This window comes from Lytechinus variegatus, chromosome 6 (genome assembly GCF_018143015.1).
Source record: "Lytechinus variegatus isolate NC3 chromosome 6, Lvar_3.0, whole genome shotgun sequence".
NCBI lineage: Eukaryota > Metazoa > Echinodermata > Echinoidea > Temnopleuroida > Toxopneustidae > Lytechinus > Lytechinus variegatus.
Window position 1 is genome coordinate 23088466 of NC_054745.1, and position 26013 is coordinate 23114478.

The 26013-nt window shown below is 38.6% G+C and overlaps 2 protein-coding genes across 2 annotated transcripts; one reads left to right on the plus strand and one right to left on the minus strand.

Annotated features, from left to right (window-relative positions):
• Positions 1–5025: 5025 nt before the first annotated feature.
• On the minus strand, positions 5026–7485 carry LOC121417233. Its single transcript, XM_041610863.1, has one exon. It carries the CDS (start codon positions 6112–6114, stop codon positions 5038–5040), a length of 1077 nt encoding a protein of 358 aa, XP_041466797.1. The 5' UTR covers positions 6115–7485; the 3' UTR covers positions 5026–5037.
• A 6009-nt stretch (positions 7486–13494) lies between these two features.
• LOC121417234 (bifunctional arginine demethylase and lysyl-hydroxylase JMJD6-like) lies at positions 13495–25410 on the plus strand. Its single transcript, XM_041610864.1, has 8 exons — positions 13495–13663; positions 16731–16945; positions 19611–19763; positions 20687–20883; positions 21295–21442; positions 22067–22255; positions 22502–22686; positions 25016–25410. The coding sequence occupies exons 1-8, from the start codon at positions 13609–13611 to the stop codon at positions 25104–25106; spliced, it is 1233 nt and encodes a 410-aa protein (XP_041466798.1). The 5' UTR covers positions 13495–13608; the 3' UTR covers positions 25107–25410.
• Positions 25411–26013: the final 603 nt, after the last annotated feature.

Here is a 26013-nt window from a genome sequence, read left to right on the forward strand (position 1 = left end):
TCAACATAGAATTCAATTATTACTATCATTCCTATCCTGTTGGAGAATGTCTTTCCTTATTCATGTTATAAAAGAACAAAATAAACAAGTACTTTCAAACTTGATAGATATCATCATATGACAAGTATAAATTCAAACTTATCTTGGTAATCAACCTTGCGATGATAAATATTTGTTCAATAAAATATATATACCGTTCTAAACTTAAGTAAACACGAAGTCAACAATATTATTTAATCACATACAACATTAAACATTAAGAAATTACTATTTACATCAAATACAATTGTCTGAAAAATCTCTGTGGAGTACCTGTCACAGGAATAATTCTTTCAGTAAGTATCTGTTTGATCAATGTCTCAGTGTCTTTATACATTCCAATGTTCCACCAAAACCTAATTTCTGTGGGTTTATCGTCACATACTTTATCATATGACGTCAGGATCTGTAACTGTCCGTCCTTGAATCGTCCTCTGTGTATTTTCATGTGTCCATTATTGGGGGAAGTCATAAGGAGGTCGAGTTGCCTATCTAGGTCTGGTTTTGTTAGAGGGGTGGGTGAAGCTAATCCATTATTTTCTGTCATGGCATGCAAATAGTCTGATGTATCAACTGAGTTAGTCATCTGGGAACATTCTACTGGTGTAACATGGAATTCGGGCAATTTTTCATCATTTTCATCGATGAAGTTTAATGTGTTTATGCACCCTTGTTCCTTGTCAGTAGTATTTCTTCCTAATGCCTCTCTCAGTTTCTGAATATGTGTGATATTTTTCTTATTATTGGAAGCTCTCATGAAGCAGGGTTTGAGTCTGTTGAAATTGAAGATATCCCGGAGGATTTCTCCTTTCATTGTGGCAAGAATATAATGGGTTCTATCAATTACATCATGAACTACTAAAGGTCCTACCCATTCTGCTGCAATTTTCTTTGAATTTGCAGTCAAAGAAGATGATGTCGGTTTGTAAAGATAAACAAGCTGACCAGTGGAGTAGATTGGGGTCTTATCCAATTTATTTGAGATCTTTGTGTTTTGTTTCTCTTGCTGTTTTCTCTGTAATGACAGCATTGTGTTGGACAATTGATCAAATTTCTTTTTGAGATGCTCTGCATACTCATCATAAGAAGATGAAAGACCACACATTGGGTTGAAAGATAGATTGGAAAGATTGGGAGGTTCTCGGCAAAACACTAGCTCGTATGGGCTGTGGTTTCCAAGATGAGGGGAAGAGAAAGAGTTGTATGCATAACATGTTGTAGAAATGAATCTCACCCAATCGGTGCCAAATTGATTGAGGTTAACTTTCAGAAAGTTCGAAAGGGTCTGAATGTGTCTCTCTGTGTGTAGACTCCCATGATTTTCTACACTAATCACCTTGCGGTCAATGTTCAGAGTTTTACATAATGCAGTAAGTAGCTTACCTGTAAGGGAAGCCGCTGCATCAGTCACAAGACATGATGGTGGTCCAAAAATACAAATGACTTTTTGGATGAGTGCCTCGCAAATTGTCTCAGCATCAAGCGATTTTAGAGGCGCGCAAATTACAAACCTTGTAATTTCATCGCAGATAACCATCAAATGTCTAAATCCAGTACATGAGGTCGGCATTGTCTTAAAGTCGAGACTAATGCGGCCAAATGGTCTGTACGAGTCCGGTACCCTAGTATGAAATGGTCTAGTCTTATCAGGCTTGCCACGGAATTGTTGGCAACGTAAGCAAGCTTTAACGTAATTGTTAATTCGTTCAAACATATTTGGCATGAAGAAGTTGCGTCTTATTGTCAAATATGTACGCTGGGTCCCTTGGTGATTACTAAGCAGGTTGTCATGGTATTGGGATATGATAGTGTCAGTCAGAGTCTCAGGTATAGCAAGTTGCAGTCTGAAGTCATCATCTTTCGTAAAGAAAAGTCTGAATAGTACACCATCACAAAGGATGTACTCTTCTGCCTTTAATTTGACTGTCTTTGCCGCCTTCTTATCACTTGGTAATATGTCATGGGCAAGATAGTCATAGACAGGTTTAAAGAATGGTGAGGTTTCTTGTTCTGTTTTCAGTTTTCTCAAATCAACAGGTAGATTGTAGTCTCTAATTATCTTTCTCTTTATCAACTCAGTGATCTTGTCTAGTTCTTGTTGCTTTGGAATGTGTTTAGCCTTAATGTTGTTTACCTCTGAGGTCAGCGGTCTCGAGGGGGTATACAGTTCACTGGGTACTTCACGATAATGGTCATTAACTGTGTCGTTACATCTGTCAACAAGTCTGGGCTCTGTGTTTGGGACAGGTGGGGTGTGTCTGGGATGAGGAAAAGTTTGGTCATGATTCTGTGAATGGGAAGGCTGGTAATCATGTTGTGGGCGTACAGGAGGTGTGTCCTGTCTTGGGGGTCGGTGAGTGGTAGATGGTCTGGGATGTAGAGATGGGGTTTTGTTTTTGTTTGGTTTGTCGGCTCGCTTTTGTGTAGGGAGATTGGCACTTGGAGGGGTTTGTTCACACTTGTCAGGTTTCTTGGGATGGATTTCAGGAATGGGGATACCCATTTTCTTTGCATAGGCTCGAGTAACTACACGATCGGTTTGTTGGGTTGGGTTTAAGGTGTTCATGTTAATCAAATCGGTCTCATCAAACAAACAATAAGCAATTGGGATTACTCTATCTATTTCTGACTCACCAGTGGTTGGTGCTCTAGAAAGAAAGTCTGCCAATACTAAATCAGTACCTTTCTTATGTCCTATTTTGAATGAGTATTGGGATAATTTCAGGATCAATTTCTCTAATCTGTTTGTACACGGGGCTTCCTTAGATTTGAGAATTTGAACTATCGAACTGTGGTCAACGAATGCATCAAATTCACATCCTTTTAGCAAATGCTTAAAGGCTGTGACGTTGATCAACAATCCAAACAATTCCAATTCTGTCACACTGTAACGTTTACATGCGTCTGGGAGTACTTTGGAATAATATCCGATTATTTGTTCTTTTCCGTTGATAACCTGGGTTAGGTATGAACCTGTCGCAGTTCGCGATGTATCACTGTAAATCGAAAATCGTCCAGTTGAATGGGGCATGTGTAAGATGGGTGGATTAGTTATTAGTTGTTTAATCTTATTAAAGGCATTCTCATGTTCATCGGTCCAATGGAATTTATTCTTCTTTCTAGTTAGTTGATGAAGGGGCTTTAGGATAGTCTGTGTATTGGGGAAAAATCCTGCTACATAATTAACTGCTCCAACAAATCGTCTGACTTGTCTTGGAGTTTTGGGCCTAGCTAAATTTGCAATCGCTTTGCATCTATCTGTCATTGGTTTGAAACATGCTTCTCCCTGAGGAGTAATCATGATTCTGTGTCCCATGTATTCTACGTCATTCCTAAAAAGTTTACACTTCTTGGGGCTTACTTTAAGACCATTGCTTGATAGGGCTTCTAATACACTGGTCAAATGGGTCTTGTGGGATTCTTTGTCAGGGCTGAAAAGGATGATGTCGTCATGATGGGCAATACAAAAGTTCCTAGAATCGGGTATAGTGGCCAATATTTCATCAATTCTTGCTTGGAAAATTGCAGGGGATACGTTTAGCCCTTGGGCTAGTCGTTTGTAGTAGTAATGCTTTCCTCCATGATAGGAAGCAATGCCTGTGTACTTTTGAGCGGATTTTGAGAGGGGGATGCAATGAAATGCAGATTTCAAATCTATTACACTTAGTACTTTTGTGTTAGCATTGCCGATTCTTTTGAGAGTTTCCGAAAATAGTGGGAAAGGGTGATTTCTTCTTTTGATGCGTGAATTCAGGAATCTAAAGTCTGTAACAACTCTCTTTTCGGATGTGTTCTTCTTCGATAGGAGAAGAACTGGAGAGGTGTATGGTTGATGGCCTATTTCTAATATTCCTAGTTTGACAAGTTTGCTCAATTCCTTTTCGATGGTAGTCTTGCCATCTTCAGTAGCGAAGTATGGTCTTATGAAGAAGGGGTCATCATTATTCAGTTCAATGTCAACTTCAAAATCAGGACAGCTAGAAATTTCACCATACAAGGAGAAAGCATCTCTGTTTTCCTTTAGTATGTTTCTTATTTCTTGTTGTTCGGGAGGAGTGAGAACGCTACTATTAAGGTCAATTTGTTTACGGATAATTTCATCTTCTGTCATGTTAGCAATGGGGTCATTAGGGTCAAGATGGGGGTATTTCCTAAGATTATTCTGTTTGACTGAGTCATCATGATCATGTTGTCTAGTGTACAGATTGTTTTCCGAATTCATTGTCATGTTCAAGCAGTCCGTTGGAAGGTCTTGGGTGGCATTAATTAGTCTTGTAGTGTCTAGGAAAGCTATAGGTCTGCCTTTAGAGAAGGTTACAGGTCTGTCAGTCAAGTTAGTTACGAGGACTTGAGCTCGTCCTCTATGCAGGGAAACGATGCTTGTCGTGGGGCAATAGCGGGATAGATATTTATTAGACTTTAACACAATGTCAGAGTTTCGGATGTGGGGTGGGGTCTTGCCTTGCAAAGTCAGGAATGTTGACTCACCTGGGGAAACTGTCACTGTATTCGGTGGGGCAAAGGAAATGTGTTTTGACTTGATCCTAAACCTGTTATTTCTGAAGTGGAGTGTTCCATCTAAATCAGAAAGCGTGTTAGTGCCTAATATTAGGTCTACGCCTACAAGATTGGTGGCGATTAGTGCTGTGATTTCAAATTTGTGTCCCTGAATTTCCAGTCGAAATTTTACCGCCTTGTCTGATGTCAGAAATTGTCCATTGCCTAACTTGAATCTAACTGGGGATACTTTGGTTGGTGTCAATTTAGAGAGATAGGGAGAGGATTTCAATAGTCGTCCGGATATAATGGATTTGGATGCACCACTGTCAAAAAGAATTAATGCAGTTGCCCTATCAGGTAGTCGTCCCTTAGTAAAGTTGCGTTCCGTTAATTGTAAGTCAACTTCGTCAATCCCTAAATGAGTAGAAGTCATGTCATTGTCAGGCCTATTCTTAGTCGGGGAGAAAGAACAATGAGCGCTATTGGCTCTCTCCCGTCTTAAAAATCCTGTGGGCGTGGTTGATTTTGGGGTTGTTGGTAGCGGGGCTGGTGATATTGGGGCTGCTGTTGGTGTGGTGGGTAGTATTGGTTGTTGGCATAACTACCGTATGCAGGGGCATAGTAGTCATTATAGTCAGGGAAGGGGGGTGGTGGGGTCGTCATGTCCCTAAGTCTTTTTCGACATTCTCGCCAGATATGGCCAGGAATGCCACAGTAGTTACATGTAAGTCTGCGTGTTGGCGGTCGGTTTGTCCGTCCGTCCGATCGATATGGGCTCCTACCGCGTCTGTTTTGCATGTCATTGCGCCGATCGTCCCGTCTATCGTTACTGATGTCACGTCGTCTTTCGCTGCTTACGCTGCGACTGGCACTACGACTAGCACTGCGTTGTCGTGGGGTTGGGGGTCGTTGGGTGGGGGATTTTGGCCTTTTATCATTGTCTCTGTCTGTCTTGAGGTTTAAGTAATGTATTTGCTCCTTCAATTGATCTATTTCCTCTTGAGCAGAGAAAGATAACTCCTTGGTCGGCCTAGTCTGTCTATGGTTGAGGTCTAGAAAAAGTTGGGCTTTCGCCGCTATTTCTTCTGAGGTCAGGTCAGGGGCGGTCATAAGTATGGTCGCGCGGCAGTCCGACGGCAAAGAATCCAACAACTTATGCCTAATTTGGGTTTCCCCATAGTCGATGTAGGCTGCTGTTGTTCTCAACCTTTGCAAGTACGCGTCTGCGCTCTCGTTATTTGTCATAGTCATATTTTTAAAGTCGGTCACATGGCTATATGACGATTTAGCGGGACTAAACCGTCTTATGAACCCATCCTTCAGGTCGCTATATGTATTGAATTGAAGTCCGTCAATCCAAAGTCGCGCCTGCCCTTGTAAAGTCCGTCTAAACGTTCGCAGTATTGTCTGGAATTGGTCGGGGTCAGCTTTGTCAATGTCATGCGCATCTAGATAGTCGTCGAAAGTCAAGAAGTGCGCAGTCGAGTTGTCCCTATCAAGTTTATCACCCGAGAAACGGGATGGTAGAAAGTCAGTCTGTCGCAGGGTTTGTCGGGAGTTGTTGGTTGAAGTCATGATTATATAGGGTAATTAATTAAAGTGATAAAAATCAAATTCGGTTATCAGAATTGAACCGTAAAATATAAAATATTGATAAACTTCTAATTAACAGTAATCCTGACAGTTAAATTACTATTTAATCACGATTCGGCAAAACGAACAGAAAACGTTTGAAAATTACTTGTTGCTGGGCAAATAAACAATCTGAAAACTCAATCTCTCACTCACTCTCTTTCACCAGTGGAACAATAAGAGAAATGGTTTCACTTACCGAAATATGTCTTCCAAAATTAATTAAACAATGCACAATTCAGCGAAAGGGTCAGAGTCATTTATTTAGTTAATTAAGGGTTAAGTCGATAGTCACTCGATGCGATGGCAATCGTCGGTGTATAGGTGTCTTCGTTTTAGGCTTGAAATCGTCGTTGTCTTTGAAGTATGCTCTTTCCTTCCGTCTGTATCCTCCGTCTGAGTCTTCCGTCTGCTCTATCCGTCTGTTCTGTCCGTCTGATCTATTCGTCTGTATATTTCTTCTGTTCTTCCTTTTTTTTTCGACTCGAGTTTATGTTGAGTTTATGTTGCTGTAATTTGAAGTACTCTGCTCACAGATTCAATTTTAAAATATGATGTTACGAGTTCGTTTGCAAATTTTGTAGCTGGTTGGCAAAGTCGTCAGCTTTTTGGCTCTGCAATTTGTTAATCTTGCACTCTTGATGTATCGTATTAAAGCCGGTTCTCCACCATGTCGTGTTGGGGAATGGGATCGGTGATTATTGAAGCGTAATGAAGAAACTTTGCAGAAAGTTATACAGTTCAAATCACAATTTATTTAATTATCAATATTCAGCTACAGTTCGAAGTACATGAAGATTCAGATATAACAGGAGACGATGAATATAATAGTTTCGAAGTATATTAAAGATTAAGATTCGGAGTGAAGTTATTATAATATTCGATGGACGTCTAAGTCTTGAAGTCAGTCAGTCTATCTGGATGAGTGTGGGTCTAGTCTTCTATCGTTGGTGTTCTCTCTTCTTAATAATCAAGAAGTCTTATTTATATCATTTGTTTTGGGGTGTAACTATTAAAGGTGGGAGTGATCTAAACTTATTCTGATTGGTCTACAGGTCACTGTCTATCAAACTTTCTCTGGTACAAGGGGTGTGGTGATGCTCTGTGCAAGTGACTGGGGCTGGAGTGTGAGTCATACTTCTTCCATGAAGTTAGCTGACGTCACTGAGGGTTGGTCTCTTAATGGTCAAGGCTTAGCAGTTAAATGGTATTGGGGGTTTTGGGATTCTTAGATGACATTGGGGGAGTTTGTAAACAAGTGAGGGTGAATGACTGAAAGGATAACAGGAAGTTATATTCATACTACATAACATTACACATGACTGTGGTTAGTCTTTAAAAGAAAAAGCTTTGAAACAAACAAACCCTACATATACGTTGACCCCGCGATTGACCATTGGCCAGTTTATCAAAAGCACCCCTTTTTTGAGAATCGGTGTTTTTGATAACGAGGGCACACGCTGTCCGCGTCCAAAACTGAAAAATACCTCTTTAAACACTTTTTGGTCATGCATGTGCACAACAATATATTTGACTGCCCCCCCCCCCCCCCTGGATGGTTAGTCTCTTGGAATTTACTCCGAAATTTTCTGGAATTTTACAAAATATCTTGGAATTTTACAAACGTTCTCAATTTTTTCAAAAAATGTTACACTTCTTTTCTATACACACAATATAGAACCCAGTTCCGTAATGAGCCAAAAATTTTGAGGGTGGGGGCGGAATATTGGATAAAAGATGATACATTATGAAAGATTTCTGCCTAAATGAGACAGAAAATCGTGTACAACTCTTGAACGCACACACAGGTCACGGAGTGACCCTGAGTGCAAACAGCTGACTGTGTTACAACTTAGGGGTGATACATTTTCACAATGGGGTGAGGCAAACTCACTGGAGGGACTTTAATTCACTTATAACAAAGAAATGTGTACTACAGTACTCATGTTGAATGCTCTGATGGAAATTATATGAGTTTCACATTCATTTGAACGGGAGGACAAGATTATTGTATATATCGAGTGCATTATGCATAAATCATATACCATTGCGACCCCTGCCTGGCCGATGGTCCAGGCATGACGATCCTGAGTGACGTCACCGATAGAGACCTCAAATGCCAGGAGAGCCTATTCGATAACTGACTTCATCTAAAAAACACGTATTGAAGATAACATCCAATGGGGAAATGGCTTTCATTTTCATGAAATATACATTCCATTCTTCAATAAATCTTTAACCCCGTCGTTGACTGCCCATTTATTCTCGAGCAATGGGGGAATGAATACAGAGTGTCTCAAAGTTTGTGTGAAAAAAAATGCATTTTCCATAGAACTTCTGCCAAAAAGCAATGCGTAAGGGAAAGATTAGCCCCAAAACACGAATAGATGAGTTAATCAAATGGGATGAATCATAAAAATTTTATTTCATTTCCATTCAAAACATAATACAAAGTAATATAAAACAATACAAATCAAATACAATTTTACAGAAGGGCATTCTTACTTCGTAAAAAAACAGTATAATATATAGAGCATAAATGGATATGGAAATGAGGGGGATCCACTAAAAAGCAAAGCTTGTAAAATTGTGGATCCCCCTTGGAAAAGAAGAATTTATAGTCGACTTACTATGCGTACATGCATGCATGAAATGAAATGAAAAGAGAGAAAAGCTGAGAAGCTTGGCTTGCTGGACGCTGATCTCTCGAATACGTAAATAATGTACATAACGTAATACAATGTGAACTTGGTAAATGATCATTCGAATCAAAGGAACGTTAATAGTAGGAAAATCGCTGAAAGTGTGGAAGATAAATGCATGGCATGGATAACAAGCAAATGCGAGCGCTAAGCGCGTGCAAAAATTTTATATAGTGACATTAAGAAGATTTTATGACTGGAGTTCCAACAGGCAACAAATTCAAGAAGCTGTGCATTTTCTAAAGAAACGTCATTTTGCCTCCGAAGAAGATTCTGCCGTAGGATCGAAAGCTTAAGCCCCTTTTGACTCCCTCATTTTTGATGTCCGCCTTCGAAGCCGCAAGTTTCAGTGAAGAAAGCAGAGGGGTGAAATTTTACGAATATCAATTTTTATCAATTTTCCATGTTTAATATTAATACATAAACTGAAATTTGAATGCATGACAACACATCAATAACCAAGCACTATTACGACGAGATATTTGCCCAGATTATATCAATCAACCTTTAATTAGTCAAAAAAGAAGAATTTGACCTTTACTGAATTCAGATTTTAACACTTTTCCGATCGTTTGAGGCGAATGAAAATTTCAAGTGTGGTCTGTAAAATGTTGTTCATTACTATGCCAGATGAGTGCCCGCACATGCCGAGTCGAGCAAATTTGAGTCATATTTCAGGACATAATGCCTCCGAATTATGTACTATATATATACCCAGACCAGTGGCGTACCGTGGGTCACGGCATTGGGGGGCACCAGCAAAAAATTCGGGTCACTTAGGGAGCGCGCTAAGCGCGCTTAGTTGTCAGGTATACTGACCTAATAGAGATATTTTAAGGACATGCAGTGCCATCAAACGAATATGTATCTCACTGATTAAATAATGCGAGCGCGAAGCGCGAGCTAAAAATTTTTGATATTGAGGGCTAAAATTTGACATCGTAAGCAAATTGTTTTGTAATCATGATACTTAACTGTCTCGTTAAACAAACAATGCCAGCGCGAAGCGCGAGCTAAAATTTTTGTATATACTGACAAAAAAGGAAATTTTTAAGGATTATGTTTTAGAATCCATTAAGAGTATACATATCTCACCATAGTCATCTAATGCTAGTGCCATCCTTTGCTGATTTTGTTTGAATTACATCTAAACACAGTCATGAAGCACCTTTTGTAGTCATGTAATCATGATTATCATACGTATCTTACTAATCAAATACTGCAAGCGCAAAAGCGCGAGCTGAACATTTAGGAAATAGACCTAAAGAGGGGCATTCTGTTTTTAGGAATTCTCTAAGACCCTACGTATTTGACTAACCAAATGATGCGAGCGCGAAGCGCGAGCTGAAATTTTTGTATATATTGACCCCAAAACATGGATATTTGAAGGACTATAGTTACGAATCCATTAAAGGGGAATGAAACCTTTGGAACAAATAGGCTTATGTAGAAACAGAAAAATCTAAGAATAGGAATAAAGAAAGTTTTAGAAAAATCGGACAAATAATGAGAAAGTTATGAGCATTTGAATATTTCAATCACTAATGCTATGGAGATCCTCACATTGGCAATGCGACAAGGATGTGTGATGTCACTGATGAACAACTTTCCCTTTTGTGGACTATAAAATACCCTCAAAATGTCTCTTTTTGCTTTTTCTTACGATAATACAAGCTCTTTATCCATTATGTATTCTTAAAAAATATGTATTACATGCCCTCATGTAGAAAGAACACATGATCTATGGATAGATGTGATAAAAGAGGCAATTCAAGTGAATATATACTAAAGTAATGGGGAGAGTTGTTCATCAGTGACATCACACATCTTTGTCGCATTGCCAATTTGCTATCTCCATAGCAATAGTGATCGCAATATTCAAATGCTCATAACTTTCTCATTATTTGTCCGATTTTTCTCAAATTTTTGTTGATCTGTTTCTTTGATTTTTCTGTTTTCACACAAGCTATCTTGTTCCAATGGTTTCATTCTCCTTTAAGTCAGAGTATACATATCTCACCATAGTCATCTAATGCGAGTGCCAAGCGCTTGCTGATTTTGTTAGAATTGCATCTAAACACATGGAGCACTTTTTGAAGTTATTGTAATCATGATTATCATCGCATCTCACTAATGAAATACTGCGAGCGCGAAGCGCAAGCTGAAAATCTAGGAAATTCAGACATGAAGAGGGGCATTGCAAGGCTTGTTTGTAGGAATTCACTAAGACCCCACGTATTTCACTAACCAAATGATGCGAGCGCGAAGCACGAGCTAAAATTTTTTGATATGGAGATCAGAAAAATTGACATTTTAAGGACTGATTTTAGGAGTTCATGAAGAGCAGAAATCTCACCAATTCACTAATGCGAACGTTAGCACGGACAGGAAATGTTTTATATTAAGACTTTAAAATTGGGTAATAACTTTCAGTAGTCATGAAAAAGAGGAATATATCACTACTTAAAACAATAATAACTCTAATTGCGAGGAAATATATTATTTTGTTGTATATTGATTTGAAAACGGGAGGCTTTAGTACAGCAGTTTTATATGTCTCGTTAAAAAGTCTATGCGAGCACCAGGAACAATGAAGACACAATTAGCAAATAATGTTTCATAAAGTTGTGAAAAATGCTTCTTATGTTATATAACATAATATAACACTATGATAAACAACAATTTCTTCTTTCCCCCATTACGTTTCTCTTCCCTTTTCCCTCTTTTTCTCCTTTTCCCCGGTTTTTTTTTTTTTTTGGCCAGCCGATTGGGGGGGGGGGCACGTGCCCCCCCATGCCCCCCCGTAGTTACGCCACTGACCCAGACCGAGATGCGGCAAAAAAAAGTAATTCACAAAAGCTTATTTCCCTCATGACCTAAAGCTGCGGAGTCATGCGGGAATCATGTGTCTACATTATTGCAAGAGATGTTGAGCAAATTAGTGCATGCCTGACATACTCTCTGCTGGTGGCTTTTAACCTTGTTCAAAGAGATTTTATTTGCTGTTACTCCATCTCATTTGAAACCTCCTTGATTACATGAAAGATTTTGTTTATTTTCCAAGTCTTTCCTTCAACTTATTTCCTCACTCGTCTTCCTTCTCTCCCCCCCCCCCTGTTCTTTCCCTCCCTTTTGTCCCTTTTTTTTGCTCCACCAATAGGGGGGGGGGGGGGGGCTCGGGCCCCCCTGGATCCGCCTATACACGTTTGACACTCGCATGAATTAGGCCTATTGTTTGTAAGGTACTCTTTATGTTCCTGTTACAACAGTGCTTAGAATATCCAGTTTCACGCAGGCGAGTCACAATTTTCTTGGTGGCGCTTCGCGCTCGCATCAAGTCAATGGTAAGATACTAATCCTGTTCATACAAATATGCTTAGAATGTCCAGTATTCAGCTTTGAATATTGGGCTCGTGTTTTCCGCTCGCAACAATTATTTAAGGTAGTCATTCTGTTCCTGGTTAAATAAAATGTGTATACCAGTTTTGTATTTAGAATATCACAAATATTCATCTCGCGCTTATATATATCTTATTCATGAGTTACTAAACGCAGTCTCAAATGTTCCTTTTCTGGTCAGAACATTAAAAATTTAGCTCGTGCTTCGCGCTAGCTCGCGTTAAATCTTTAGTTTGATTCATGCAGCCTTTTTCATGATTACAATTACTTTTATGTCCATATACAAACGTTTGAGCTCGTGATTCGCGCTCGCAACCTCTCGCAAGGATGCCCTTTTAACAGTAGCTCCCAAAAAGCTAGTTTTACATCTACAGATTTGAAAAATTTCCAAACCGCTCGCTCGCGAAAAATAAAACTGAAATATATTAAAAAACAAAACAAAAACTTTGCTAATTCAACCTAATTACTATACACAGCACACAACTTCTTCACACAGAATTATCTCATGATGGAATTATCTGTTTGCACCAAAATGCCTTTTTTTAGCTTTTGCCCCCCCCCCCCAAACGAAACTAGCCTACCTTCCGCCTTCCCCTGTGTTATGCACTTTTTAATAATAATAACCAAAATAAAACAAAAAAATGCTAGCGCGAGCAGAAAATTTTGAGCTATATGTAGGCCTACACGTATGGGGAAAACAATTAATATTGAAAGTTGCTATTGCAGTTTAAATGTATTAAGCCGATTGCCCTGAATTTCCTGGCATTTTTTCACTTCCCGAAAATTGCCTGAAAATGATCCGGATTTCCCGAAATTCGGGAAATTTCCTTTCAAGTGCATGGAAACACTGGGTCGATCTTCACCTTGAATGCTCTCGAGTACATGAGGAATCCTTCGCCCATTATGCAATGTCGCGCCGTTTTCTTAATTGAAAGAGCGCCAACTGCGTTGCGTACGTGCGGGAAGCATACAGGGTGCTAACACTATTTTTCGAAGTATACCATTTTTACTTATGAGGTTACTAGTGAAAGAAAAGAAACACCATAAAAATCACAAAGTTTTGATGCTATAGATTAATCTATGATATGATTTTTACATCACTTTCATTCACTGGTCCTATTTCATTGACTTTGTTCAAATTTTTACCTAGGGGCCTGTCCCATTATCGGCTCATCTAGTTCTGTGAAACATATAGCAAAGGCACCCCTCGTATCTTGTGTTTTTTCTTTGATCTTTCTGCTTGCGAGTTCGCATATAAAATTTTGCTCAAAATAGAGTTAAAAATTTCTGTTTGAGAGTGAAAGTACTTAGACTCCATATTTTACTTATTCGGGAGATGGATAAGAGAACACGCAGAACTGTTTGGGAAGCCAAAAAGGCAGCTAGACCAGGTAAATATATAATTTTATTAAAAATATCTTATCTTTTTTTTTACAGTCACTTCACTGTGCGTGCTGCCAGGCACCAATCATGCGCAGACCGCGCCCGACTGGCCTGCGCCAGCTTGCCGCCTTCCCGGCGGCGCATGCAGCGGAAGCGGCGTCCAAGTCCAAGAAAGACATCGATCCCTCTCGAGGATTTTTTTTGGTCTTTCATATTTGAGATATTCTTCCATTTGCATGCTAGCTATGCACTTTGTTTACAAACAATAAGAACTCGGTCTAACGTTGGACTCGAGTCTTAGACTAGATTTGAACAAATTAGAATATCTTACTTAGTTACTTAGCTTCACTTTCACTTGTAACTTACAAGTGAAAGTGTAGGCCTAGGCTAAGTAAGTTGTTATTTTGATGTCTTGCTTGGAGACTTGCCTGCTTTTCAGGGTGACCAGATTTCACAAAATGAAATCTACCGGACAATCGACAAAGATCAAAGAAGCTACACAGTGTTATAGACTTGTGAAAAATATAAAGAATCGGAAGGAAGGGTAAACGAAAATGAAGGAGAGAGAGAAAAGATGAAAGAAAAGAGAGGAATTTGGAAGACAAAGTGAAGGGGAAAATATAAAAGAAAGTTACATGTAGAATAAATGAAGGATGAAAGAAAGAATAGAAGAGAGAAAAAGATTCTGTCATTCTTTGAAATGAATATAGAAAAAAAGGAAGGGAAGATGAATAAATGTGTGAAAGACAAAATGATGGGGAGAGGGGGAAAAATAAGAAAAGGCAAGGAAAGAAAGAATGAAGGAAAGAAAGAAAATGTTTCATTATTTGAAAGAAAGAAACAAAGTAAGAAAAAAGAAAAACAGGAAGGAATGGTGAAGGAAGGGAAAGAGAATTCAAAGAAAGAATAGGGGAAAAGAATTAGAAGGGGAAAATACTAAGTAAAAGAGAGGAAAGGGGGAGAGAATGAAAAAACAAATAATGGAAGGAGAGAAGAACAAAAAAAAAGGAGAGGGAGGGAGAAGAAAGCAAAGAAAAGTTTAAGGAAAGAAAGAATGAAGGATATAAAAAAAATTAAATAAAGAAGCCAGAGATAGAAAAAGAAAAATAAGCAGGGAGAGAGAAAGGTTTAGGAAAGAAAGATAGGAAATAAAGATAGATATAACAAAAAAAGGCAAGCAGGAAGGATAGAAGGATGAAGAAAGAAAAGAAAGTAAGTAAGAAAGGAAGGAAGGAAGGAAGGAAGAAAGAAAGAAAGAAGGAAAGAGGAAAAAAGTTTGAACCTCAAGCAAACAAAAAATCCAATCTAACGAAACTCAAAATGATATTTGGTGTTTTTTTAATATATTTTTAAAATTTTCAAAAACTAAAATGTTTTAAAAATATAAAGTGAAAAATTGCCAAACTTAAAAATTAGATGAAACAAAGTGGCATCATACACAAAAAGACTCAAAATGAAAGCTGAATCCATGCAAACTCAATAACTTGTTCCTCCGGTTACATCTCCAAATCTGTAATCTGAGAATCCATGATATAATTACAAAAATTTCCCGCCGATTTTGTGATTATTGTGGTGGAAAAACTATCATGTGAGATTGTTTGCACCTTTGAGAATCTGCTCCGATCCTACATGCCTATCTATAATAGTTAGTAGCCTGCCACACACAGGCAGAAGGCCAGTTCATATGCAATGTATTGGGTTAGGAAGAAAATCACAGCAGAACTTGCAAAAATTTACAGTTATCAACTTTATTGTTTTCTATGCTTCGCCATCTGTTGGTTATTTGATAAAAATTTGTCACTTTTAAATGTATAATTAACTACATTTTGTTCAATATTCTGAAATACGAGACAAATAGGCGTCCCAAGAAGGGTTTGCCAGGACAAAGAATCAAAATAAGGGACGTGTGGTCATCCTGCCTGCTTTAGACATGTGCATACCATGAAGTTGTTAACACTTAAAGATAAATTCCAGTTCTAGTAACGATCTCAAAATGACATTTTACAGTTCTAATGACCCAAGTGTCTGTTTGTATGAACAAAAAATTTGTCCCAAAGGATTCTGGAAGAAATTGTGTAATTGCTGAGAAATAAGCAAAATAAGCGCAGATTGGGTCACTTCCGTCGGGTCTTTATGCCAGCAATAATAATACACTGTCCCATGTGTGCCTATCTGTGTTGGTGATCTTCAGTGTGAACAGCGTAGATTTCAAGATTTCACAAAGTTCAGTTTATGTAATTGTACCAGATCTAGACTTGATGATATACTGACAATTAAGCCTGGTTTTACAGACTTTCTTGTGAAATCAGTGTTTACTGCAACTACTGGTATTTCTCTTTAAATGTAACAAGTAGTATCTTAAAATACAACATGTACATGTTATGTATTTACAAGGGGTATTATCAGTAAAAAATAATTTCATCTGACTCGTATCGCAGGGTTTGTCGCAGTTTGTTTTCTTGAATGCTGGGAACCCAGCAGATCCAACAGTCCTCAACAATCCAATTAATCAAATATGAATAAGCTATCATCATTCCTTTTGTCGTGGTCTAGTGGTTTAATAAGATTCTAGTCTCTCAATCCGAGGGAAATGGGTACGATTCCCAGCCATGGCATGTTTTCCTTGAGCAAGAAATTTACACACGTTGTGCTGCACTCAACCCAGAGGAGGTGAATGGGTATTGGCAGGAAGGAATTCCTCAATAAAAAAAGAGCTGTTAGCACCAGATCCAGTAGACTAGCTCATCAGGGGCCCGTTGTAGAAAGAGTTGCAATCAATCGCAACTCTAAAAATCATGCGCAAGTTGATTTCAACCAATCAACAGCGCGCATTTGGGACTTGCGATTTATTTTTTTGACTTGCGTTTAAATGTAACTCTTTCTGCAAGGTCGATACATGCACTTTATAAATCCTATGTTATTATTATTTTAGTTCGAGTAAGCTAGTCTACCGATCCCGGTGCTCTCTTGGGGTAACTAATATAGGAGTTCCTCGAGCACCTAACAAGGTCAATACATGCGCTATGTAAATCCTATATTATTACTATTATTTTTTTTCTTTTTGAAAAACAACAGAACTGCGAGACTTGGGTGACTGGGAGCGTTTTCAATTCTGCGACACTTTCCGGCCGCGCATCGAAGAATTGAAAGCCAAAGACAATTGCCACAGGGTGGACGTGAACTCGGTGACGACGGACGAGTTCATCGAACTATTTGAGAAGCCTGGACACCCCTGTGTTATCGTGAAGGATCAGGATACGTGGCTGGCGCAGAAGAAATGGACAGTGAGGGTGAGTCCTCTGCCCCTTCCTCACAAAGAAATACAAACGATCCAATCAACCACAACGTTGGAAAGCCAACACAACGCCAACATATATTTATGAACTTTATATTTTCATTGTTGTCTCGATGATTCAGCATGCTCCTCTGTGTTTACAAAGACATTGCAGGGAATAATGTTCCAGGGGGGCGTTTCATGAAAGGACTTGTCAGAAGTTTTATCCGACAAGTCCCATTTTATCTGACAGTTACCATAGTAACAGTGTCTCTCAGCCAATCAAAATCAGGGAAAGATGTCAGATCTGACAACTTGTTGGATGAAAATATTGATGAAACACTCCCCAGGGGAGTTGCATCGCAACTTGCTCCACATTTTTTGAAAGACTGCTATGCCTAGAGTCTTTTGTATAGCATATTTTTACATAGGACTGTTAATTGTTGAGAGCTTTTCTCTTATAAAAATGCTATTCAAATTTGTAAAGCAAAATTATTCCCTGCATTGTGCAAATTTCCTGAGGAAAAAATTATGGCTTTGATGGATTTCCATATAGTTGAGGTTGATGGGATCAATCCTAAATCTGTGTAAGACGGGGCCCATATTAGTTTTTAATATCGCGATCTAGGCATGATTTGAATGGCTGTCGCACCAGGGCTCTGTCTTACAAAGAGTTGTGATTGATCTGATCAACCACAAGTATGGGAAGCCAGCAAAGTCAACATATAAAATGCATGTTTGTGAAAAAAATTGTAGATGTATATATCCATAAAGTCATTGATTTCTTGGCAATGTGGTCTGTTCTTCTATGTTTACAAAGTTAAAAAACTCAATCCTGGGCCCCTTTGCAGAAGGAGTTGCAATCACTTGCAACTCTAACAATCATGCGTAACTTGATTTCTACTGTGGCCCAGTGGATAAGTCTTCTGACTTTGAAACAGAGGGTCTTGGGTTCGAATCCCAGCCATGGCGTAATTTCCTTCAGCAAGAAATTTATCCACATTGTGCTGCATCGACCCAGGTGAGGTGAATGGGTACCCGGCAGGATTAATTCCTTTAATGCATGAGCGCTGAGAGGCAGCTTGAGCTGAAGCCGGGGTAATACATGTAATAATAACAACGCGCCTCGGAATAGAATATTTCTCGATAGATGACACTATACAGTGCGTATCAAAAAAAAGTTTACACTTTGAAAAAGCCCTGGGAATTAAAAAATATACAACATGTGGGTAATTTTTTCACATATTATCTTGGGGTTGGGTCTCATCTATCCAATGAAAGTAAAAGTTTAGACAGAATGTTACACTTGAGTGAGTACTGTCCATTTTTGTAAAGCTCGCAGAAATCTGTTTGCGCAGAAATGCTTATTTTCACGTTGTGTCAAAGGGAAAGGGCGAAATCAAACCTACCCTGCAAAACATTTCTCATAAATTTGCCTTGCACTTTTAGTCAATTGAAATAAAACGGATACATTCAAGCATTTTGTAACAATTTTGCCACCCAAATTAAAATTTCAACTCTTAGTAAGCACAACCTTTACCCTTTTTGTGCCAGCTGGATCTGAGGACATAACTCAATCTGAACAAAAGTTTATATCAGACATCTCCATCATTTTTCATTAAGTTTTTATCATTTAAAGTGGGTTTACATTTCATTTTTCATTTTATACTTGTTTCTCCACACTTTTGTTAAGCTTGACCATGATTAACAAAATGAGAATCAAGCATAAGCCATTTCATGTAAATCACAGCTCAGTGTAAAGCAAATATCGTCTCGAAGCCCTCGGTGTTTGGGGGAGTGGGATGGGGCGAAATGCAATCTTCAAAGTGTTTTGGGCAAGGAAACAAGTAAAAAAAAGGTAAAAGATATCTTCAAATCAATTTTACTACCTAAATTCAATGTGTCCTTCATGATTAAGGTCTACTCTTATTCGCATAACTATTTCAAAGTTCTGCGCAAATCATTTTTCACTAACTTTTCAAAAGTAAGTGGTGCTCATTCAAGCGGAAATATTTTTCGAAAGTTAAATTGTCATTTGCTTAAATGGATCTGTACCAATGTTAAAATGTGGAAAAATCTTCAGGATATTACAAATGTGTAATTTTACAGGGTTTTTTCAAAGTGTAAACTTTTTTTTGATACGCACTGTATAAATGCCTATTATTATTATTATTACCAAACAGCAGCGCGCCTTTAGGACTTGCGATTGATTTTTTTATACTTTAGTTTATTACGTTTGAACGCAACTCTTTCTGCAACGGACCCCAGTCCTGTTTTGGTCTTGCCTGCACAGTAGGCAAGACAAGCCGGACATTTATTTTTATACTGCTTGAGTAAAATGTAAGTAAAATGTTCAATTTACAAGAATCAGGAAGACAAGGTGGTTTAATATGTTTTTCTCTACACTAGGCCCTTGCTAAAGTAGTCCGCACTATTGCTTTCAGTAACTATGGCAGAACCCGCGCTACTTTGGCGATTGGCCATTGAAACACTTGGACATTCGGGCCTGGTACTGGTCTGGCGCTGATAAAGGCAGCGTCAAAATAGCACATGCCTGAAGTAGCCTGCACCATTTTTATACTTAAAATTTTATGACGTAGCCCGAGATTGGTTCGGATCAGCAAGTTACTGAAAGCGGTATCACAAACTTAAAATTCTCAACCGTCACTTTACTGTTTCAGAGGCTTGCCAAGAAATACCGCAATCAACGCTTCAAGTGCGGCGAAGATGACGAAGGTTACTCCGTCAAGATGAAGATGAAGTATTACGTGCAATATATGCATAATAACAGGGACGATAGCCCACTCTATATATTCGACAGTAGCTTTGCTGACGTAAGTTATCTTTATTTCTACTGTTAATGTGCACCATCATGAAAATAATAACGCACCATCATTAAAATAAGATCGTCCATCTCTTATACCCAGAGTTCCGGAGTTTAAGCCCAAAAGACGTTAAAAGATGAGAGTGGCTGCTACCCTGTTTGGCATTCAACGATTTAAGGGATAGAGCAAAGTTGATCTGGCACCGCACAGTGGCTGCCGGGCCTTCAACCAATTGGGAGAAATAAGTTTTTATATGATGACTGAAACAGTTGCAAAAGTCAATTTTTATCTGCGACACCTGGGAGAAAAATTGTACTGGACTCGGGGCGATTTCACCCTAAAGTGCTCATAAGAGCCTTTGGAAATAATTAGAGCCTAAGAAAATCTCCAGTGTAATATTAAAGCTTTTCCAATGTTACAGATTGAGGCATTGTGTTGTGAAAAATATTGCCTGTGCTACACTGTACTACACATAGAGCCCATGGCAGAATAAGTTGCTTGTAACAGGATCTCTTAAAATTATTCAAGTGCTAGTCCCCAAACACACTTATGATTCATTTTAAGAGCTGTGTTTAATTTCATTTTTTGGTAACAGGCACCCCGATTTAGGTGTATAACAATGTGGATCCATTTGCAGGAGGATGTTGCATCTGAAGCAAATAAGCCACTGGAAGACTATGTCATATCTTGCTTAAGTCACTTCAGACCTTTGTTTTAAAATAACCTCACTTTCCAAATCTCAGTAATAATCCCGATTGAAAACACCATTTCAGAACCCTTCATGAAAAAGATTATCCTTTTGTCATCATAACATTGAACTTTCAATGAGTTAAATGAAATCTTTTATTTACATTCTATTCCCAACATAACCAATGACCTTTCCACACGATAAAGTATGTAACATTGATATTCATTCGTATTATTTTCCCCAGCATCCGAAGCGAAAGAAGTTGCTGGAAGACTACGTTGTGCCGCACTTCTTTCAAGACGATCTCTTCCAGTTCGCTGGAGACGAGAAGCGTCCACCTTATCGATGGTTCGTTATGGGCCCGGAGCGCTCCGGAACCGGGATCCACATCGATCCGCTAGGAACAAGCGCTTGGAATGCTCTCGTACGTGGTCATAAAAGGTAAATAATAATTTGACCGTGTACTGTTTGTGATTGCATAAACATCATCCCAAAATTTCATTGAATAATAAGTAAGTTTTATCTAACATAATTTTTTTTTCAAGTACATTTGCTACGAACAACACAAAGTTTCTACACCAAATATTGGCATATTTTGAGCTTTATTTAGCAAAAAGTATGAATTTTCATATTAGCATGCTTAATTATCAGCAATTTTCATGAAATTAATGCCAATACAGTTTTGTAGATTATTTCCTAGGCAATGTGCGTACCAATTTTTTGGCACGATCAGGTGCCTGATTGATAAGATCTCAAGGGGGGCATGGCCTCCCCCTGCCGTATAATCTCCCAAAATACCCCGGCCGAGTTAGGGCAGATTTTGTTAATCCTTATTCTCATTTTTTTATGTAGATGGTGTATGTTTCCGACTCAAACGCCAAAAGAACTTGTCAAGCCATCGATCAATGACGGAGGAAAGCAGAGGGATGAAGCAATCATGTGGTTTACTCACGTCTATCCTCGCACCCAAGACCCATCCTGGCCACAGGAATTTAAACCAGTAAGGATGCTTTCTTAAGAGTTTGTCACTTCTGTGGGTGTTTCATATAGAGTTAAAGTGTGCGACTTACAGTCATGCGTAATAACACCCCCTGGATGTTACAGCTAGTGTGTGCTGACATACATATGACAAGCCGTTTTCTCATTATCCCTCAACTTGATATCAAGAATTGCCTTTGGTTCACAAGGTACAACGATTTCTTGATATAAAGGATATGATATTTCAAGAAGGCAATTGCCAATATGGAGAATAGGACGCATGGTTTGTCAAACCTACGTCATCAAATGCAGGATAAAACGTCAAAATGAGACAGCCTCGTAATTGACTCTCATCTGTTTATCAGGAAACTCACTGCTACTAGATATTTGTTCTTAAGAGCATGGCCAACCATGACATAATGGTGATTTACGAAAAAAAAATTGATAATGATTTCAACACGTTTGGCAATCTTAGTAGAGATTTCGGTATTGATTGGAACAGAATCCCACGAAATAGGGCCAGGTGTAACTGTCTTTGTGCCAGAAGGCTGGTGGCATGTCATTTTAAACTTCGATATATCTATCCTTGTCACTCAGAACTTCGTTCATTCAAATTGTTGTTTGAATTCTTCTTTTGTTTCATTAGCTTGAGATCATTCAAGGTCCAGGTGAAACCGTCTTTGTGCCCGGAGGCTGGTGGCATGTCGTTGTAAACCTCGATACAACTATAGCTGTCACTCAGAACTTCTGCAGCAGGACAAACTTTCCCGTCGTATGGCACAAGACCGTCAGAGGGCGCCCCAAGCTTTCCAAGAAATGGATCAAAGCCCTTCAGGTAATGAGTGGTTATTATGTCAGTCATGATGATAGTGATAATGAGAATGATAATAGGAACGATAATGATGATAAAAATAATAATAATGTTAATTATGATAATAATAATACTAATGATACTTATAATGATAATAGTGATAATATCAACAGTGATAATAACAATATTCAAAATAATGAGAGTAGTAATAAATATAAGGGAATGCCTTAAGTAATCAAATCTCTTTCTCTCTTGGTGATGCTGTTATAGAGAGAATGGCCAGAGGTCGCGGCAATGGCCGAAAATGTTGACCTGTCCAAGCCTAGCGGTCTCCAGTCCGATAGCTCCTCCGATAGCTCCAGCTCTAGTTCCAGTGATGACAGCGCTTGCTCCTCCTGTGACAGCAGCGGCAATGAATCCGAGGCTGAAAAACGTCACGATAAAAGAACCAAAAGGTACGGCCCATAAATGTTTGTTTGCTGCGTTCATGGAAAATTGCGGGTTCGTTTGTCAGTATTTCATTTTTAAAGGTTCGATATGAAATGGCTCTTAGGACAATTAATCGTATGGAAATAATAATGAGACTTGTAAAGTGCTAAATCCACTCTGTAGAGTGCTCAAGGAAATAAGAGTCAAATTTAAAATTTGAATGAAGTATAAAAAGTTTGACCAGGGTCTGTTGTGTCTCAAGAAAGAAAGTAAGCGTGGGCTTTCTGCCTTGCCTGGCCCCAGTAACATAAAGCTTTACGATTAATCACAGAGTTTGTTTTTGTGATTGATTATACACAGTAGTCAATGGACTTAACCACAGAAATCAGCTCAACGAACAATTGTTAAGCTTTATGTTACGGGAGCTGGACTTGTAAACCCATGTGTGAACATGAAATGAACTAAGGTTTGTAATGTTAGGATTGGCAAACGTCCACGATGATGTTGGAGAAGCTGATGGTAATGTGGGCATGACCTCAGTTGTTTGTTAATTTTCAATTAGGCACATTAGCATGGATCACACCTTTTTGTTTTAAGCTGTGTATTGGTTTGTTAAAACAGCAACATGCAGCCTATTGCTGCATCCTATATAACGAAACATTAGTTTGCTATCACGCTTATGCTGACAAGCTTGTACACAGTTGTACGCAGGAACGCCAGAAAATTCAAAATACCGGTAATAATAATAATAAACAGTTCTTGTATAGCGCATATCACATTATAAATATCGCGTCTCTATGCGCTTCCGAAGGACTTTGATACTATTACCCTGGCTTTAGCTTGGCGGCCATAATTACTTACAGCGCACACGCATTTTAAAGAATTAATTCCTACCGGGTACCCATTTACCTCACCTGGGTCGATTGCCGCACACCGGATGAATTGCGTGCTGAAGGAAACTACACCATCGCTGGGATTTGAACCCACGACCTTCTGTGTAAAAGTCCTTAGACTAATCCACTTGTCCACAATGCTCCACAAATTTGAATTGCGGATGAATTGCGTGCTGAAGGAAACTACACCATCGCTGGGATTTGAACCCACGACCTTCTGTGTAAAAGTCCTTAGACTAATCCACTTGTCCACAATGCTCCACAAATTTGAGGTAAATTGAGCACTAATGCTACATTAATGCCTGGGTGAGCTGCTTGATGATGCTTGTTCCTTGTTATTGTGTGTCCTTGACACATTTAGTCTTGTTTACACTCGTCTTTGCTCAGGTGGATTTTTGTTGTGTTCAGATCAAACTAGAATCCAAGGCCTCTTTGTTAGTCTGCATATTGGACTCGTATTAGCTTGTGTCATTGGGTTCAGGCAATCCGCATCTGAACGCAAGCCTAAAACGCAAAGGTGTGAGCCATACTTTCCCTAAGGTGGTGTATCGGTAATGATAATGAATAATAGATACATTTATATAGCTCTTCATCTGTTGGTTTAAAGTGCTTTACATTGTAGTTATTATTACTCTGGTCATAGGATCCACCACTGTTGCCCACATAAAGTGCACCAGCTCCACTTCCTGGGGAGTATCCTAGCCAGGCAATGGTTAATCAGTGCACACATGCCAATCTAATCACATCGACGGTCACATCCTATTAGGTACCCATGTAACACCTGGGTGGAGAGCGACAAACATGGATAAGTGTAACGTTTTATAGAATTAAAGGACAAGTCCACTCCAACAAAATCTTGATTTGAATAAAAAGAGAAAAATCAACAAGCATAACACTGAAAATGTCATCAAAATCGGATGTGAAATAAGAAAGTTATGACATTTCAAGGTTTCGCTTATTTTTAGCAAAATAGATATATGAACGAGCCAGTTACATCCAAATGAGAGAGTCGATGACATCACTTACTATTTCTTTTGTATTTTATTATATGAAATATTTGTATTTTCTTGTCATTGTCATGTGAAATGAAGTTTCATTCCTCCCTGAACACGTGGAATTCCATTATTTTACATTTTGTGCTTCAGGCAAGGAGGTCCTGATCATCAAATTTGTAAAAATTGAAATATTGTATAATTAAAACAATAAAAAACGAAAGAAATAGTGAGTGAGAGATGTCATCGACTCTCTTATTTGGATGTAACTGGCTCGTTCATATAAGTATTTTGTTAAAAATAAGCAAAACTTTGAAATGTCATAACTTTCTTATTTTACATCTGATTTGGATGAAATTTTCAGCATTGTGCTTGTCTGATTTTTCTCTATTGATTCAAATCAACATTTTTCTGAGGTGGACTTGACCTTTAATCATTTTATTCTATTTTTTTTTCAATTTATTCAACAGACGAAAGGTGGAGGGTGATGACAATGCTGATATACATCACCAGTCCGTGCCGCAGTATGACCCCAGAACAGGCATGACTTACACCAGATGACACAACCAATCAGCATCAAGCTTTCATCCCGAGGCATCATGGGACATCATACCGAGTGCTAGGCAGAAGTGTGCTGACCCATATACCCGTATTCTGAACTCGGGTTCAAATTAAACCCTGGTGTAAAGTTGTGGATTAAGTATGGAAAGCCAATCGGACCACAAATCCCCAACAGCACACACTCAATCTATTAACTCATATGACTCCCAAATTGTTCGGAATTGTCTTGGAATGATAACTGAAGTATATTTCTTCATTATGAAATCAAAAGGAAACAAAATAGTAAACTAAAGAAATAAAATTATAAACAAAATTTTTTATCTTTTGGCTCCCCATAATTTTTAGCAAAGTTAGACCATGGTCTAAGTTAAACCTGACTTCAGAATACAGGCCATTGGGTGGTGTTCTGATAATTAAATCTAGGTTTAACCCTAGTCTGGACTAGAATTTTAAACCACTTTTCTATGGAATGCTGGCTTCATGATATTTATCCCATATTCATGGCAATTTATAATCAACAAATTAATTAATAAAATTTGTCATATTGTATTTTCCTTTTCTTCCATTTTCACAAATCTGCTATTTTTCAACCGCTTTTTACAGCAGGACAAGAATAATTTATAATTGGTGAATAAGCCGTCAGTTGGCCCTCCATAAAAGTGTGCAAGTTTGTGTTCAATGTTGATTTCCGAATTTGAACGGCAACATGGATCAGGATTGAAAACGTGATTACAAAACACAGATGTAATGAGAAACGAAGAGTGTGTTCAATGTCCACCATTCCCGGTCGTAAAAGTAAACGTCTTTCAAATCATGATTCAGATGAAAATGTTAACGTCGAAAAAGTTGCGTTTGTCAACGCGATCAGCTCAAATTGACGACCTTGAGCATTGCGAATGCGACATTG